This window comes from Anneissia japonica, unplaced genomic scaffold (assembly GCF_011630105.1).
Source record: "Anneissia japonica isolate Jap-2015-1 unplaced genomic scaffold, ASM1163010v1 scaffold432_len584295_cov189, whole genome shotgun sequence".
Classification (NCBI taxonomy): domain Eukaryota; kingdom Metazoa; phylum Echinodermata; class Crinoidea; order Comatulida; family Comatulidae; genus Anneissia; species Anneissia japonica.
In genome coordinates, this window is record NW_022725334.1 from 556905 (window position 1) to 570717 (window position 13813).

At 35.7% G+C, this 13813-nt stretch overlaps 2 protein-coding genes across 3 annotated transcripts in view; both read left to right on the forward strand.

Annotated features, from left to right (window-relative positions):
- Positions 1–3696: 3696 nt before the first annotated feature.
- On the forward strand, positions 3697–7882 carry LOC117112712 (galactosylceramide sulfotransferase-like). 2 transcript variants are annotated; one of them, XM_033255853.1, is made up of 4 exons: positions 3697–3810; positions 4078–4202; positions 4776–5587; positions 5733–7882. In XM_033255853.1, the coding sequence occupies exons 1-4, from the start codon at positions 3793–3795 to the stop codon at positions 6110–6112; spliced, it is 1335 nt and encodes a 444-aa protein (XP_033111744.1). In that variant the 5' UTR covers positions 3697–3792; the 3' UTR covers positions 6113–7882. The 2 variants fall into 2 exon arrangements, with proteins under 2 accessions (XP_033111744.1, XP_033111743.1); XM_033255852.1 differs by having other exon boundaries at positions 4776–5517; positions 5663–7882.
- Positions 7883–12802: 4920 nt separating this feature from the next.
- The window catches only part of LOC117112703, a 3857-nt gene continuing 2846 nt past the window's right edge, over positions 12803–13813 (forward strand). The window contains exon 1 of the mRNA XM_033255843.1: positions 12803–13606. Within this exon, the coding sequence (XP_033111734.1) occupies positions 12803–13606 (804 nt within the window). The remainder of the gene's footprint in view (positions 13607–13813) is intronic.

A 13813-nucleotide genomic window follows, 5' to 3' on the forward strand; every position in this document is an offset into this window, starting at 1 on the left:
AATAAGTATACATGCTTCCAATTTCAACAACGTTCAGTACATTGTTTTCACAATAAATTTAGCATCTGATAGTCGTTGCACCCATAAAATCGATCTAGTGGGTTTCTGAGATGGTTACAAAATGTTTAAACAATTGCGTACCGTATTTACTTGGTTTTGGTCCGGAAAATACGTACCGCACTTAGAAAAGTAAACAGACAAAATCCATGAGTCATGCTTAATTGTTATTCTTTCCATTCGCTTGTAAAAGTGGGGTTTTAATTATAGAAGATTGGTGAAAAGTGTGGGGGGGGGGGGACAATCGATACCATGTCCCCACTTTGAAAAGTAGGCAAAAGCAGCTTTCTTAGCTACGTTTTTTTGTCCGCTGATCGGTTAAAAAACGTATTTCATTTTTATTTTATCACTGAAAAACAACTAGTGTAAAATGTAATATGATGTGTGTGAAGAAAACATTAAACAATATTTTAATTTGGACCTTCAAAAAACAGTTAAAAAGAAATGGCTATGAAATTTTAGGGGGGGGGGGGCTAAAGCCTGTTAAGCCCCCTCTAAATCCGCCCCTGGGTAGCACAGACTTTCAAATAGGTAGCTCAGTTGGTATGGCAGTTTTTCAAATGGGTAGCACAGTTTTTCAAAATAGGTATCGCAGTTTTTTTTTGTAAATGGGTAGCGCAGTCTTGTAAATGGATAGCACAGTCTTACAAATGGGTAGCACAGACTTTCATATGGGTAGCACAGTTGGTATCGCAGTTTTTCAAATGGGTAGCACAGTTTTTCAAAATAGGTAGGCCAGCACAGTTTTTCAAAATAGGTAGGCCAGCACAGTTTTTCAAAACTAGGTAGGCCAGCACAGTTTTTCAAAATAGGTATCGTAGTTTTTCAATTGGGTAGCGCAGTTTTTTAAATGTGTAGCGCAGTGTTGTAAATGGATAGCACAGTCTTACAAATGGGTAGCACAGACTTTCGAATGGGTAGCACAGTTGGTAACGCAGTTTTTCAAATGGGTAGCTCAGTCTTGTAAATTGATAGCACAGTCTTTAAAATGGTTAGCACAGACTTTGAAATGGGTAGTACAGTTTTCCAAAATAGGTATCGCAGTTTCTTGTAAATGAGTAGCACAGTCTTACAAATGGGTAGCACATACTTTCAAATGGGTAGCACAGTTTTACAAAATATGTCTCGCCGTTTTTCAAATTGGTATCGCAGTTTTTCAAATGGGTAGCGCAGTCTTGTAAATGGAAAGCCTCAGTCTTTCAAATGGGTAGCACAGACTTTCAAATGGATACCGTAGCACACTTTTTCAGATGGGCATCGCAGTTTTAGCGCAGTTTTCAAATGGAAAGCGCATCATTTAAAATGGATAGCACATAGTTTTTCAAAGGTAGTACGGTCTTGCAAAGGGTTAGCATAGACTTTCAAATGGATAGCACATTTTTTTTTTCAAATGCGCTTCGCAGTTTTTTTAATGGAAAGCGCAGACTTTCAAATGGATAGCACAGTTTTTCAAAGGTAGGGCAGTCTTGCAAATGTGTAGCACAGAATTTCAAATGGATAGCACAGGGATAATATGACAGACAGAGACAGAGCACAGCCCCTAGGTAGCCGAACCCTTATTAAGGGGCACCATCTTGACCAAAAGTGTCCCCTTAATAGGGGTGTCACCTGCATATGGCTATCACTATTTAGGTATCCCCTTAATAGGGAGTTTTCTTTAAAATCTCTCAGGCAAATGTCTTAGTTTTGGTGATACCATTGTGGTATACGATAGGTAAGAGTAATGGGATACTATACTTCAGAATAATATGATATTGATTAAAATATAGGCCTAAAACTATTAAACCATTACTTAAATAAAATAATCTTTTTCACTGTAAAAAAAATGCATTTTTTTGATGAAAAATTTCATCTTATTTTTTGTTTAAATTCATCATCAAATTCATCACCAACGTTACTATCTTTAAGAGGTTACGGTATCATGTCTAAGGTCAACTGGACTCCTGAAATGATGAACTGATTAATAGAAAACCTTGTGTAAAACGTTTAAAAAATGTTTATTTCGTGCTCTCCAGCACCTACTTAATAGGGACAGCATTTTTACATATATAGGTATTTAATACAAATTAAAAATTCGTTTGATGACTTTTCTTTTATGATTTTTCCCCGGAGGTGCTACCACTGTCTAAAATTGCTGTTTGAATAACAGTGTGATATCACCATAAGACCGATTTGTTACGTTACGTAATGTTGATTGTGTTATTCTGTTGGATGAGATTACATACATTGCTATAAATTTCAGGAACATAAAGAATGAAAGTTTTTGCACCCACCCCTCACATTTTTCTGCATTGAAGGGCAAATATTTTTTTAAGTGTAATAACCATTTGTATATAGATTAAAGCTACATTTTTGTCGTGACACACTCCACATAATATTAAGGGTGTCCCCGTAACAAGGTTTGGCCGTAGTGTTAAAGGATATATTTCCCCTCATTTCGCAGAAAAGTGTTCCCTTAAATAACTGAATTTCGTTTTCAAGTTGTCCGATAAGCCGGGTAAGTTAGCTGCAGTGTTAGCATCTGAGCATTTGTACCGGTATATAGAATACATAATAATAATACACTTATGAAGGGTCTAATTATAAACCAGTGCAGTTTGAAGCAAAATGAATTCTTGTCGTAAAATTACTGGTTAAAGTATTTCGTGTTCCTGGTTTGTATAACTTTTGCCGCAACTGTTGTCGTGTAATTATTTATATAGTAAGAAAAGTACTAGTTTAACATTTCGTACGTGATTTTATTGCTATCAATTAATTATTGAAGTATGTTGGATAAAATAAAGTCGTATTTTTTCCGCTTCATATAGTTTATGTTCATTTACCAGGAAACTGATTAATAATAGAAAGTTCTTAAATTTATGTTGATATAAAATGGATATGAATTAACTATCATAGGAAACATGTATTCTTGCTTTCTAATTTTGCTTTTAATTATATAGCAGCACTTGCTTGAACTATGGATCACCCAAGAAAGCCTGAAATTGACTTTTTTTTTTCATGCAATGACATGTTACATCCTACTAGGACATTTGTGATTTTAATTTACATGAAAACTTTTCAATTTCAACATTTTTTTCTCTTTCTATTCCACTTTATTAAATTAAATTTGGTATTTGAAAACTGATTTTGAGTTTGATATAAATCAGAGAATAATCCTGTCATTGGAGTTACTGTAGGATTTTAGGATTACTAGGATACTAGGATTTTTCCAAAGACAAGTATCAATTGACGTATCGTTAACTTTAGTAATTGTATTATAGATTTGTAAGAAAGTATATACATACTCAAAGCATGCTCAAAGCATGGAGGCATAATACCTCCATCTCAAAGCAATCAAATACACGCCATCGTGTATTATGTAACATCTCGTAATTAAAGAGATGCCGAGTATTCGCTAAGTTCTGATTTCAACTTTGCGTTCATTGGCCGATGAGAGTGACACGATTTCAACTACGCGTTTATTGGTCAATGAGCTTTTTGACAAACACTCCCAATCACCTTGAAAGCAACAGTGCTAAATGGGTTTTTGATAGGAACACCATGGTAACGCACAGGTCAGATCAGAAGATCGCCGCTTATCATAATCTAACGTTAGTTTATCGAGGGCGGGTCGGTCTATTATCACAAAGTGCACGATTTTTTGACCTGTACTACCTGAAGTGTAAGTATTCTAACAGTTGTTCAGAATGTCCATATCAACCAGATAGGCCTAAGTTACTGGATAAATTGATATCAATGGGTCGATGTTTTAAGGTACGTTAGAAGAAAACGATAGTATAGAAGTAGGCCTAAGTTTTTATATTTAAAACCCACCCGGACATCCTCCGGTCCCGGTGGGATTAATTGTGTTTTCTTTTTAATTCTTGTTCAGATTACTCTGCCTGTGATGTTGTTTATTCATGAATTTTCAAGCTTGTTGTTTCTGCTATGTATAAACTATAATAATTTACCCAGATCGAGTGTTTATTTGTTAGGCCTTTAAAATTGTTCATATGATGTTATTAATTATTTCTTTTTCAGATATATTTTCTGGCTTGTATAACTGTTCTATTGTTTCATGTAATAACATTGATTCCAAATTGCAATGTAGGCCTAATTCATAAAAGAATAAAAGGCAGCAATACTCAACATACAGTATTGCAAAGGTAAATATGCCTACGTTGACTTTTCTGATATCTATTTAACTCTAGAACTTAAATTTGTATGTTTAGATCTTAGTCATGTTTTGCATCCAATTGTTCACCAAGTGCCGCCAACATATTATTTCTATTCCGCTTAGATACTTAAAGCTTTTAATATCTAAAATAAATAGCCACGGGGCCTACATATTTTTAGCCAGATGTGAATAAGTTACTGCACTTTTCCATAGAACCTTTTATTTTATATATTTTTATTACAAGGCTTCATGTTTCATAGCCGAACGGGGTTAAGCATATTTACGATGTTTCCAGTTAGGCTTTTACTGAAAAAATAATGTCCGAATAAGCGTATGGTCAGATAGTCCTAAGCTGAGTTTTTGTTTATTAGACTCTTGCTTATTTACTTACCTTACCGTTTCTTATATTCAAACAAATTGATACTTTGTTTTACATTCTTATATTGAACTGTTTATTTTTCCTTATTATTGGAAGGTTGAATGCCTCTGAAAGCTTGTGTTTTATAAGGTGCTACTTTTACTATTGTTTATTCATTAACACAAATTGCTTTTACATTAACAGTATTAGGAATAAGGTAACACAGCCCGCAGACCTACGAAGTTGCACGCCGAGGAAAAACATCGTGTTTTTGAAAACTCACAAAACAGGCGGAACAACGCTAGCACGAATACTTGAGCAATATGCTTTCGACAACAAACTAAATGTGGTTATTAAAGAAGGAAAATACACAAATTTTCACTTTGCAAATGTGAATTTTAATTTTACTTCAAAGAAAAACTTCGTACCCCCGATGGGCGTCAAACGAGGAGATTATAAAAATTATAAGTACAACGTTTTTGCGCTACATGCTCTATATAATAGGCCGGTTTATGACTCGTTTATGGAAAATGGCTCGATTTATGTGACTTTATTACGAGACCCGGTCTCTCAGTTCGAATCTGCTTTTGATTTTTTTAATGTTGGGGCAGCCGCTATAAGAGACAGTTCATTAAATAAATCACAGAGATTACAGGTTTTCCTTAAAGATCCACTTAAATATTGGACTAAGCTGAAAGGATCTCTGCGCTTATTTTCTCGAAATAATCAGATTTGGGATTTGGGCGTGGATCCTGCGAAATGTCCTAATAGTTTTGTTGTTGATTATACGATTAAACGATTGGATAATGAACTTGATCTAGTAATGATAACAGAATATTTTGACGAATCATTGTTATTACTGAAGAAAAAGCTTTGTTGGGAATTTAAAGACATTTTGTATTTGCCTCGAAACGTGAGAAGTTCGCGGGCTACTTTAAATGTGGACATTCGTAAAAACATATCAAAGTGGAATTGGATAGACACGAAAATATACTCTCACTTTCTCGGGCGTTTACATAAACTTATAAAGCTGTCTCTTATACACATCTAGATGTGTATAAGAGACAGACATACAGACTTTAAATGTGGACATTCGTAAAAACATATCAAAGTGGAATTGGATAGACACGAAAATATACTCTCACTTTCTCGGGCGTTTACATAAACTTATAAAGGACTATGGTCCAAGATTTCAAGACGACTTATCTGCGTTCCGTAACATGACTTCATTTGTTTTTAAAACATGTGTTGCTAATGAAAAAGTGCAAACATTCCGTAAGACAAAAAAGATTGCTTTCGACATGGTTCGTGGTAATGTCACCGGCCATGGCGGAATTTGCAGGCGTGTTGGTAAATTAGACGAATGCAACTTTGGTAATGGTTACATTTTGTTGCTTGATTTATCTTACATATGTGAGAGTGTTACCTCCAGCATTACGGATTTGAATCCTTACCTCAAGAATATGATGAAGGGAAATACAAATAGAACTGTACGCGGTGGGGGTGGTGGTGGTGGTGATGATGAGGAACTTGGTGAATAAGCCTACGATGCCTGTCTTTCAATGCCACTCATATACAAGCTCACTTAAAGTAAAGTAAAGTAACTCAGTGGCTTACTATTGTACATATCTTATGTAGCAAATCGGTGGTTCACATAATGGGTAGTGTTGAAAAAAACATGAAGAAAAACAATGCGCAAGATGAAATTTGCCAATATGAAACATGGTGTTTGTGCTTGCGAACTACTGTTTTTTGGTGATCCGCTACACTAGCGGATCACCTCTTGTTATTGTACTGGATCGTCTTCTTTTTTTTATTCTCACTTTCTCCCCATTTCTTGTTCGCACGATATCTCAAAATTGCTGTGAGCAATGTTCATGCACGTTTCAACACACATTTGGCTTGTCATCGAAAAGTCAATGTGACCTGTTCAATGTGTTCTGTCACGCGTGACGTAATCTACGCGCAATTTTGCGTATTTTATATTATCGATCATATCATCCTCACCAATTTTCATTTCTAAATCATATTAAGTGTGCATAAACTTCAGATCAATGTTGAATATCACGTACCAAAATATTTTGCCTGCGCGTCATAACGCGTGCGAACGCGTGCGTCAAAATTTTAAAATGCCCAAAATCACTTTCTGACTAAATTAGAGTACGTTTCAGACCATTTTAAGCATTTCAACATTTTTCAAATTTTTTGCACCGCGTGCGCATTTCTGTACGCGCCAGGAGCTGTAAATTTCGGGTTTTTTTTTACAAGTATTGGGTTTCTGACACTGTCAATTAGGACCAATAGCAATGCTTCACGCGCGCATCAAATTATGAATGTTTGTGCTCGTTTTTGTCGACAAACACTGAAATTTGGCCAAAATCATGCCTATTTTCAATCAGTTATACAGTAGCTATAGGATGAAAGGTGACCCCCAATTTTTATTACTTATTCTTAAAGAACATTAGGTGTAAATATGATTTTATGCATCATAATGGTTAATCGGACATTGTGACCATCTATAACGTCATCACATTGCCATCTGAAATAACAAAACTACTGAATTGTCATCTATGACGTAATTTGTTAGAATACTCATTTGAGCTCATGTCACTTATCTTTAATCTACCGTCTCTCAACTTTGAGTATGTTATAGCTGCGACAATGTTCTTTCATAAATGTGACTTTTTTTTGTATTATGATGATGTCATCATGGTCAAATCTTTATGCACGTTTTTGTCTAATAATACTGAAAATTTACATATTTTCAATCAGTTATAGCTCCTTAGAATGAAAGGTGACCCCTAATTTTTATTACATATTCTAAAAGCACATGAGATGTAGATATTATTTTATAGATCATAATGGCTGATCGGACATTGTGACGTCATCATATTACCATAAGAAATAGATTAAAAAAATCGGAATTTTTATTTATTATGTGATTGCTAAAATACTCATTTGAGCGTATCTCACTTATCCTTGATAGATCGCCTTTTAACTTCGATTATGTTATAGATGAGACAATTTTCTTTCTAAATCTGACCTTTTTTTAAAAAAGTATTGGGTTTCTGACACTGTATTCACGTATTTCCATTCTTTTTCAGTCAATTAGGACCAACAGCTTCACGCGCGCATCAAATTATGAATATTTGTACTCGTTTTTGTCGACAAACACTGAAATTTGGCCAAAATCATGCCTATTTTCAATCAGTTATACCGTAGCTATAGGATGAAAGGTGACCCCCAATTTTTATTACTTATTCTTAAAGAACATTAGGTGTAAATATGATTTTATGCATCATAATGGCTGATCGGACATTGTGACGTCATCATATTACCATAAGAAATAGATGAAAAAAAAAATCGGAATTTTTATTCATTATGTCATTGTTAAAATACTCATTTGAGCGTATCTCACTTATTCTTTTTTAAGTATTGGGTTTCTGACACTAAATCTGACTTTTTTTTTCTGACTCCAACACTAAAAATTTGCCAAAATGATGCCTATATTCAATCAGTTATAGATCCTTAGGATGAAAGGTGAACCCCAATTTTTATTAGTTATTCTTAAAGAAAATTAGTTATAAATATGATTTTATGCATCATAATGGCTGATCGGACATTGTTACGTCATCACATTGCCATCTGAAATATAAAAAAAACTGAATTGTCATCTATGACGTCATCACATTGCCATCTGAAATAACAAAACTACTGAATTGTCATCTATGACGTAATTTGTTAGAATACTCATTTGAGCTCATCTCACTTATCTTTAATCTACCGTCTCTCAACTTTGAGTATGTTATAGCTGCGACAATGTTCTTTCATAAATGTGACTTTTTTTTGTATTATGATGATGTCATCATGGTCAAATCTTTGTGCCCGTTTTTGTCTAATAATACTGAAAATTTACATATTTTCAATCAGTTATAGCTCCTTAGAATGAAAGGTGACCCCTAATTTTTATTACATATTCTAAAAGCACATGAGATGTAGATATGATTTTATAGATCATAATGGCTGATCGGACATTGTGACGTCATCATATTACCATAAGAAATAGATTAAAAAAATAAGAATTTTTATTTATTATGTGATTGCTAAAATACTCATTTGAGCGTATCTCACTTATCCTTGATAGATCGCCTTTTAACTTCGATTATGTTATAGATGAAACAATTTTCTTTCTAAATCTGACTTTTTTTTTTTTTTAAAGTATTGGGTTTCTGACACTGTATTCACGTATTTCCATTCTTTTTCAGTCAATTAGGACCAACAGCTTCACGCGCGCATCAAATTATGAATATTTGTACTCGTTTTTGTCGACAAACACTGAAATTTGGCCAAAATCATGCCTATTTTCAATCAGTTATACCGTAGCTATAGGATGAAAGGTGACCCCCAATTTTTATTACTTATTCTTAAAGAACATTAGGTGTAAATATGATTTTATGCATCATAATGGTTAATCGGACGTTGTGACGTCATCACATTGCCATCTGAATTAACAAAACTTTCATAAATGTGACTTTTTTTTTGTATTATGATGATGTCATCATGGTCAAATCTTTGTGTGCGTTTTTGTCTCTGAATTTTTATCTATTATGTCATTTGTTAAAATCCTTGATCAATCGCTTTTTAACTTCGATTATGTTATAGATGAGACAAATTTCTTTCTAAATGACGACTTAACAAACTTCATAAATCTTTTTAAAATCTGCAGCGGATCCCCAACTAACTCGTCGTCAGTGACGAGTTCAAATCTATTTTGTTTTTGTTTTTGTTTTTGTGTTTGTTTTTTTTTTAATTATAATGTTTTTAGAACGATAATAAATTTTTTATATATCGTCTGATATCAGAAATGCGTTTATATAATAATGAAAAAATGAACGTAAGAACTAACTATTCACATTAAGACAATATTCAGCGGAAATGGCTGAATTGCTGATGATACAAATATTAAAATGTGGGTTGACATTTAAATTGAAATTGGTTTAAAATACAATCAGTATATCTCTTACTACCGTACATAATAATGACATCAGAGTATAATAACTTCTAAGGATGGAAGACTACTTGAAAAATTATTTTTATAGGAGTGCAGTAGTTCGTCTGAGATAGGCCTTAATGCTGTCCTCTATACCATGGAAATGAGGAAGGTATTAGACTATACATTTTATGTCGACTAAGGAATGATTGTATGAATGAATAAATACGAAAATAATGATTTTTAAACATATTTTTAATGAACGCACAGTCAAAAGCTACGGACAACATGCCACTGCAATCGCCTCAAGGGCTAATAATTAATGAATTATGTTTATACGCCTACACAAAATGTTAACGGTGGCCATAGGATGCCATTTTGGTCTACCTTCCTTCAATTAAAGACCACTTTTGGGACCGGGTTTTGCATAGTCTTTGGTAGCTTTGGTTTCTTAGTAGAATAATAAGAATAAGGCAATAAGGGACCACAGAAAATGGTCTTTAATTGGAGGGTTCTTTAATTTGAGGGAGACCTGTATTCAGTTTTCGAAATTTATCATTAGGCCTATTTGATTAGATTTAGGACTAAGTTGGTCTCAGTTGGTACACTGAGCCATAAAACATTGGATTGAAAAAAAACCGGCATCTTTCGAGACAAAAAATACATAATTTATAGCTATTTTTCAGGTTTCGGCGCCACTTTGACAGCCATCTTGGAAAATTCACTTTCTGGGGGTACAATTTTGGTCACCATCTTATATTCTGATTCGTTGCTTTACTAGATTTTTCATCAGCATTCGATACAATCGATCATTTTAAACTTCTTAGGCTTCTTAAGCTTCAGTTGGGGGTCAGTGGAAGCGCCTATAACTGGTTCAAATTTTACCTGACTCAACGTAAATATTCAGTTGTCATTTAGGGTGTGTCATCTCATCAAAGGAAGCTTGGGTTTAGAACCGCTGTTGTGTGTCATATTCACCACTCCTCTGGAAAATAATAATAATAATAATAATAATAATAATAATAATAATAAATAATAATAATAATAATAATAATAATAATAATAATAATAATAATAATAATAACATTAATATTAATAATAATAATAATCAAACATTTATAATGCGCCAATTTAAAATGATCAAAGGCGCAGTTTACCCTTAGAGTTTGTTAAATAAAAATGTTTTTAAATTAACTTTAAATGAATCTAGAATAGTTGAAACTTTAACAAAGGAGGAGAGTTCATTACACGGGGAAGAGGCAGAGAAGGAAATAGTGCGTTGGTCATGTCTTCGTTCGGAATTTTTGGACGGTAAGCAGTGATTTCATGTGCAGAGCGGAGACGACGAGAGCGAGCATAGCGAGGGACAGGTTCAACAAGATATATGATCAAAACGCATGATAGATTCAGGGTCATGCTTTATGCAGATGATGTACAGTGAGGAGTACATTGATAGAAGAACACCAGTCGGACTGGTACATGCTTTTATTACCCCACGCCTGGATTGGTGTAACAGCCTCTTGTATGGATCACCCAGCCTGAACTTGCCAAACTGTGTCGGATACAGAACACACCAGCTCGCATGTACTCGGTTTTCAACAGAATCCTCATCCTATCGGCGAGTGTCTATAAAACGAAGACCGAAGACCCAAAAACGAAGATCCCTATTTTTTTTCTTATACACCAGGCTGTCACAAAATCAAAATTACGAATTTTTTTGCCGTCTGTTTGTGAAATTTTCAAGGGTCTTCGTTGTATAGACACTCTATATTAGTGTCTACAAAACGAAGACTGGAGACCTGAAAAACTTAGAACCTCCAATTATTTCTCAATTAGGCCTATCTTACTGAAAGTATTTTAGAATCATCATAAAACAGTTGGCAAGTACCTATTTCATTATTTCATCTGAATCAATCAATCAACTTTTATTTCGGAATTTCCTCCATAACAAATACAAAAATGGAAAAGATAAATAATATTACAGACTGTAGGCAGTTATAAAACCTGCTCAATACAAAAGTGTATTCCACTTGGAAAACATAGTCGAGTAATATAATACTGACTTGACAACACCTTTAACCAGGCTGTTTTCAGAAGCATATATCCTTTTCATAAAAGAATAAACTGATTTTCTTACAAATTCGTAAAATGAAAGCAGGCTGCACGTAACAAACATTGCACTTGCACTGCTTCCCTGGGCTTACCAAACAATAACCTTAAAGCATTGTTATAGCAAACTCTTAACGAATTTATCGACTTACTCTTATAGTCAGACCATACATTTACACAATAAAAATTCACACAAAAACTTCTAAAAAACGTGCACTTTACACTATCCGTACACCTATAGAAACGCCTCTTCAGAGAGTTGGCGCGCATACATAGTGACCTATATTGCCGAGCTATATCAGCATCATCAGTTGCATCACTAGAAAGTACATGACCAAGGTAGAGAAATGAAGTAGCATACTCCAACTGTTCCCCACCTACAGTAGTGACAGGGTCACCGCTCAACTTTCTTACATGTGGACAAAAGCACATGCACACAGACTTTTTACCATTAAATAAGATGTCTTGTGGTGCCTCCTTGTGGCAACACACGGTTCACTGGGTATCTTGAGACCTCAGGCCGAACCACAAGGGATCTCGGAGGAGCCTAGCCCCCAGAGATGCGACGTGCACGGTCCATCGGCGTGTGGATATACCCTGACGTCCATCAACAAAGCTCCAGCTATGGATTAAATAGCACCCACTGCCTTGTGGATCAGGCTCAGGAAAGACCAAGGCTAAGGGAGTACACCCTAACAGAAAAACCGGAGTGGAGCCCCGTTAGGCGGTTGGTGCTGGATGCACCCTCTGGCAACTCCTGCAACCAAACTGACTCTAGACGTAGAAGCATCGCTTTTCCTCTAGACAAAGCCAGCGAGGTCGAGAGGGGGACCAAGATGCCGGGCAAGACTAGGTCCCCATATCACTGCCCAGGCTATTGTAGCAAATCATCAAATCATCAATCATCATGGAGAGGACACTTCATCCTTACTATCACTAGTAAGGGAGCCAACACGGGGTATAGCAGTTTACGGGTTATAAGTCGACGGTGGGAAGGATCATCGCATCCTATTGGTCAGTATCCGCCCGCCTAAGCTGGGCAGCCCCCAGCCAGTAAGGTACTGACCCGCCAACGTCTGCCTGCCTCTGCGGGTGAATGAGGATAGATTAATCTCGAAAAGCGGACGGTAAAATGACACCCAGCAAGAAGAAACAGAAATGCGAAATTTTCCAGCTTGGCAGCTGGAATGTCAGAACCATGTGTCCTGGCATGAATGAACATATACTGATGACAGAAAACATACGTAATTCAGCACTAATTGACCGTGAGTTAGATAAACGTCATATTGATATTGCTGCACTACAGGAAACAAGACTAGCAGGCACAGGTTCAATACGTGAAGTAAATTATACATTCTACTGGCACGGCAAGAGTTCTGAAGATCGCCGTGAATATGGTGTAGGCTTTGCAGTAAGCAACAGACTAATACAGAAGATTGAATCGCCAGTAGTAACCTCTGAACGCATTATCTCACTACGTCTATCATCAAAAGGAGGATTTGTCAACATTATTAATGTTTATGCACCAACTCTGTATGCAAATGAGCAAGATAAAGATACTTTCTATGACTGTCTAAATGAGATTTTGGCACGAGTACCACACGGAGAGAAGCTCTTTATTGTTGGCGACTTAAATGCACGTGTCGGATCAGACAGAGTTTCATGGCCAATGTGCCTTGGTTACCATGGTGTGGGCAGGATAAATGAAAATGGGCCACGTTTACTTGAACTTTGTGCACAAAGAGAGCTATGCATCACAAACACCTATTTTCAAGGAAAACACCGACACAAGGTTTCTTGGCGTCATCTGAGGTCTGGTCATTGGCACCAACTTGACCTTATTATCACCAGAAGACGTGATCTACCAAGCGTTCTCCATACTCGTACCTACCACAGTGCAGACTGTGACACAGATCACTCTCTTGTCATCAGCAAAGTAAAGTTTGAACTACGGAAACTCCACACCTCCAAGCATGATGGTCTACCACAGGGTTGCCAGATAGTCGACAGGCTTCACGGCCAAACACACGCCCTCTCACGGCCAAATTCGGCCAAACTTTTTTTCAATATCGGCCAAAATTCGGCCAGATTTTAATCCGATTAGAAGACAACAGTGGGTACATTCATTTGAAATACTACAAAA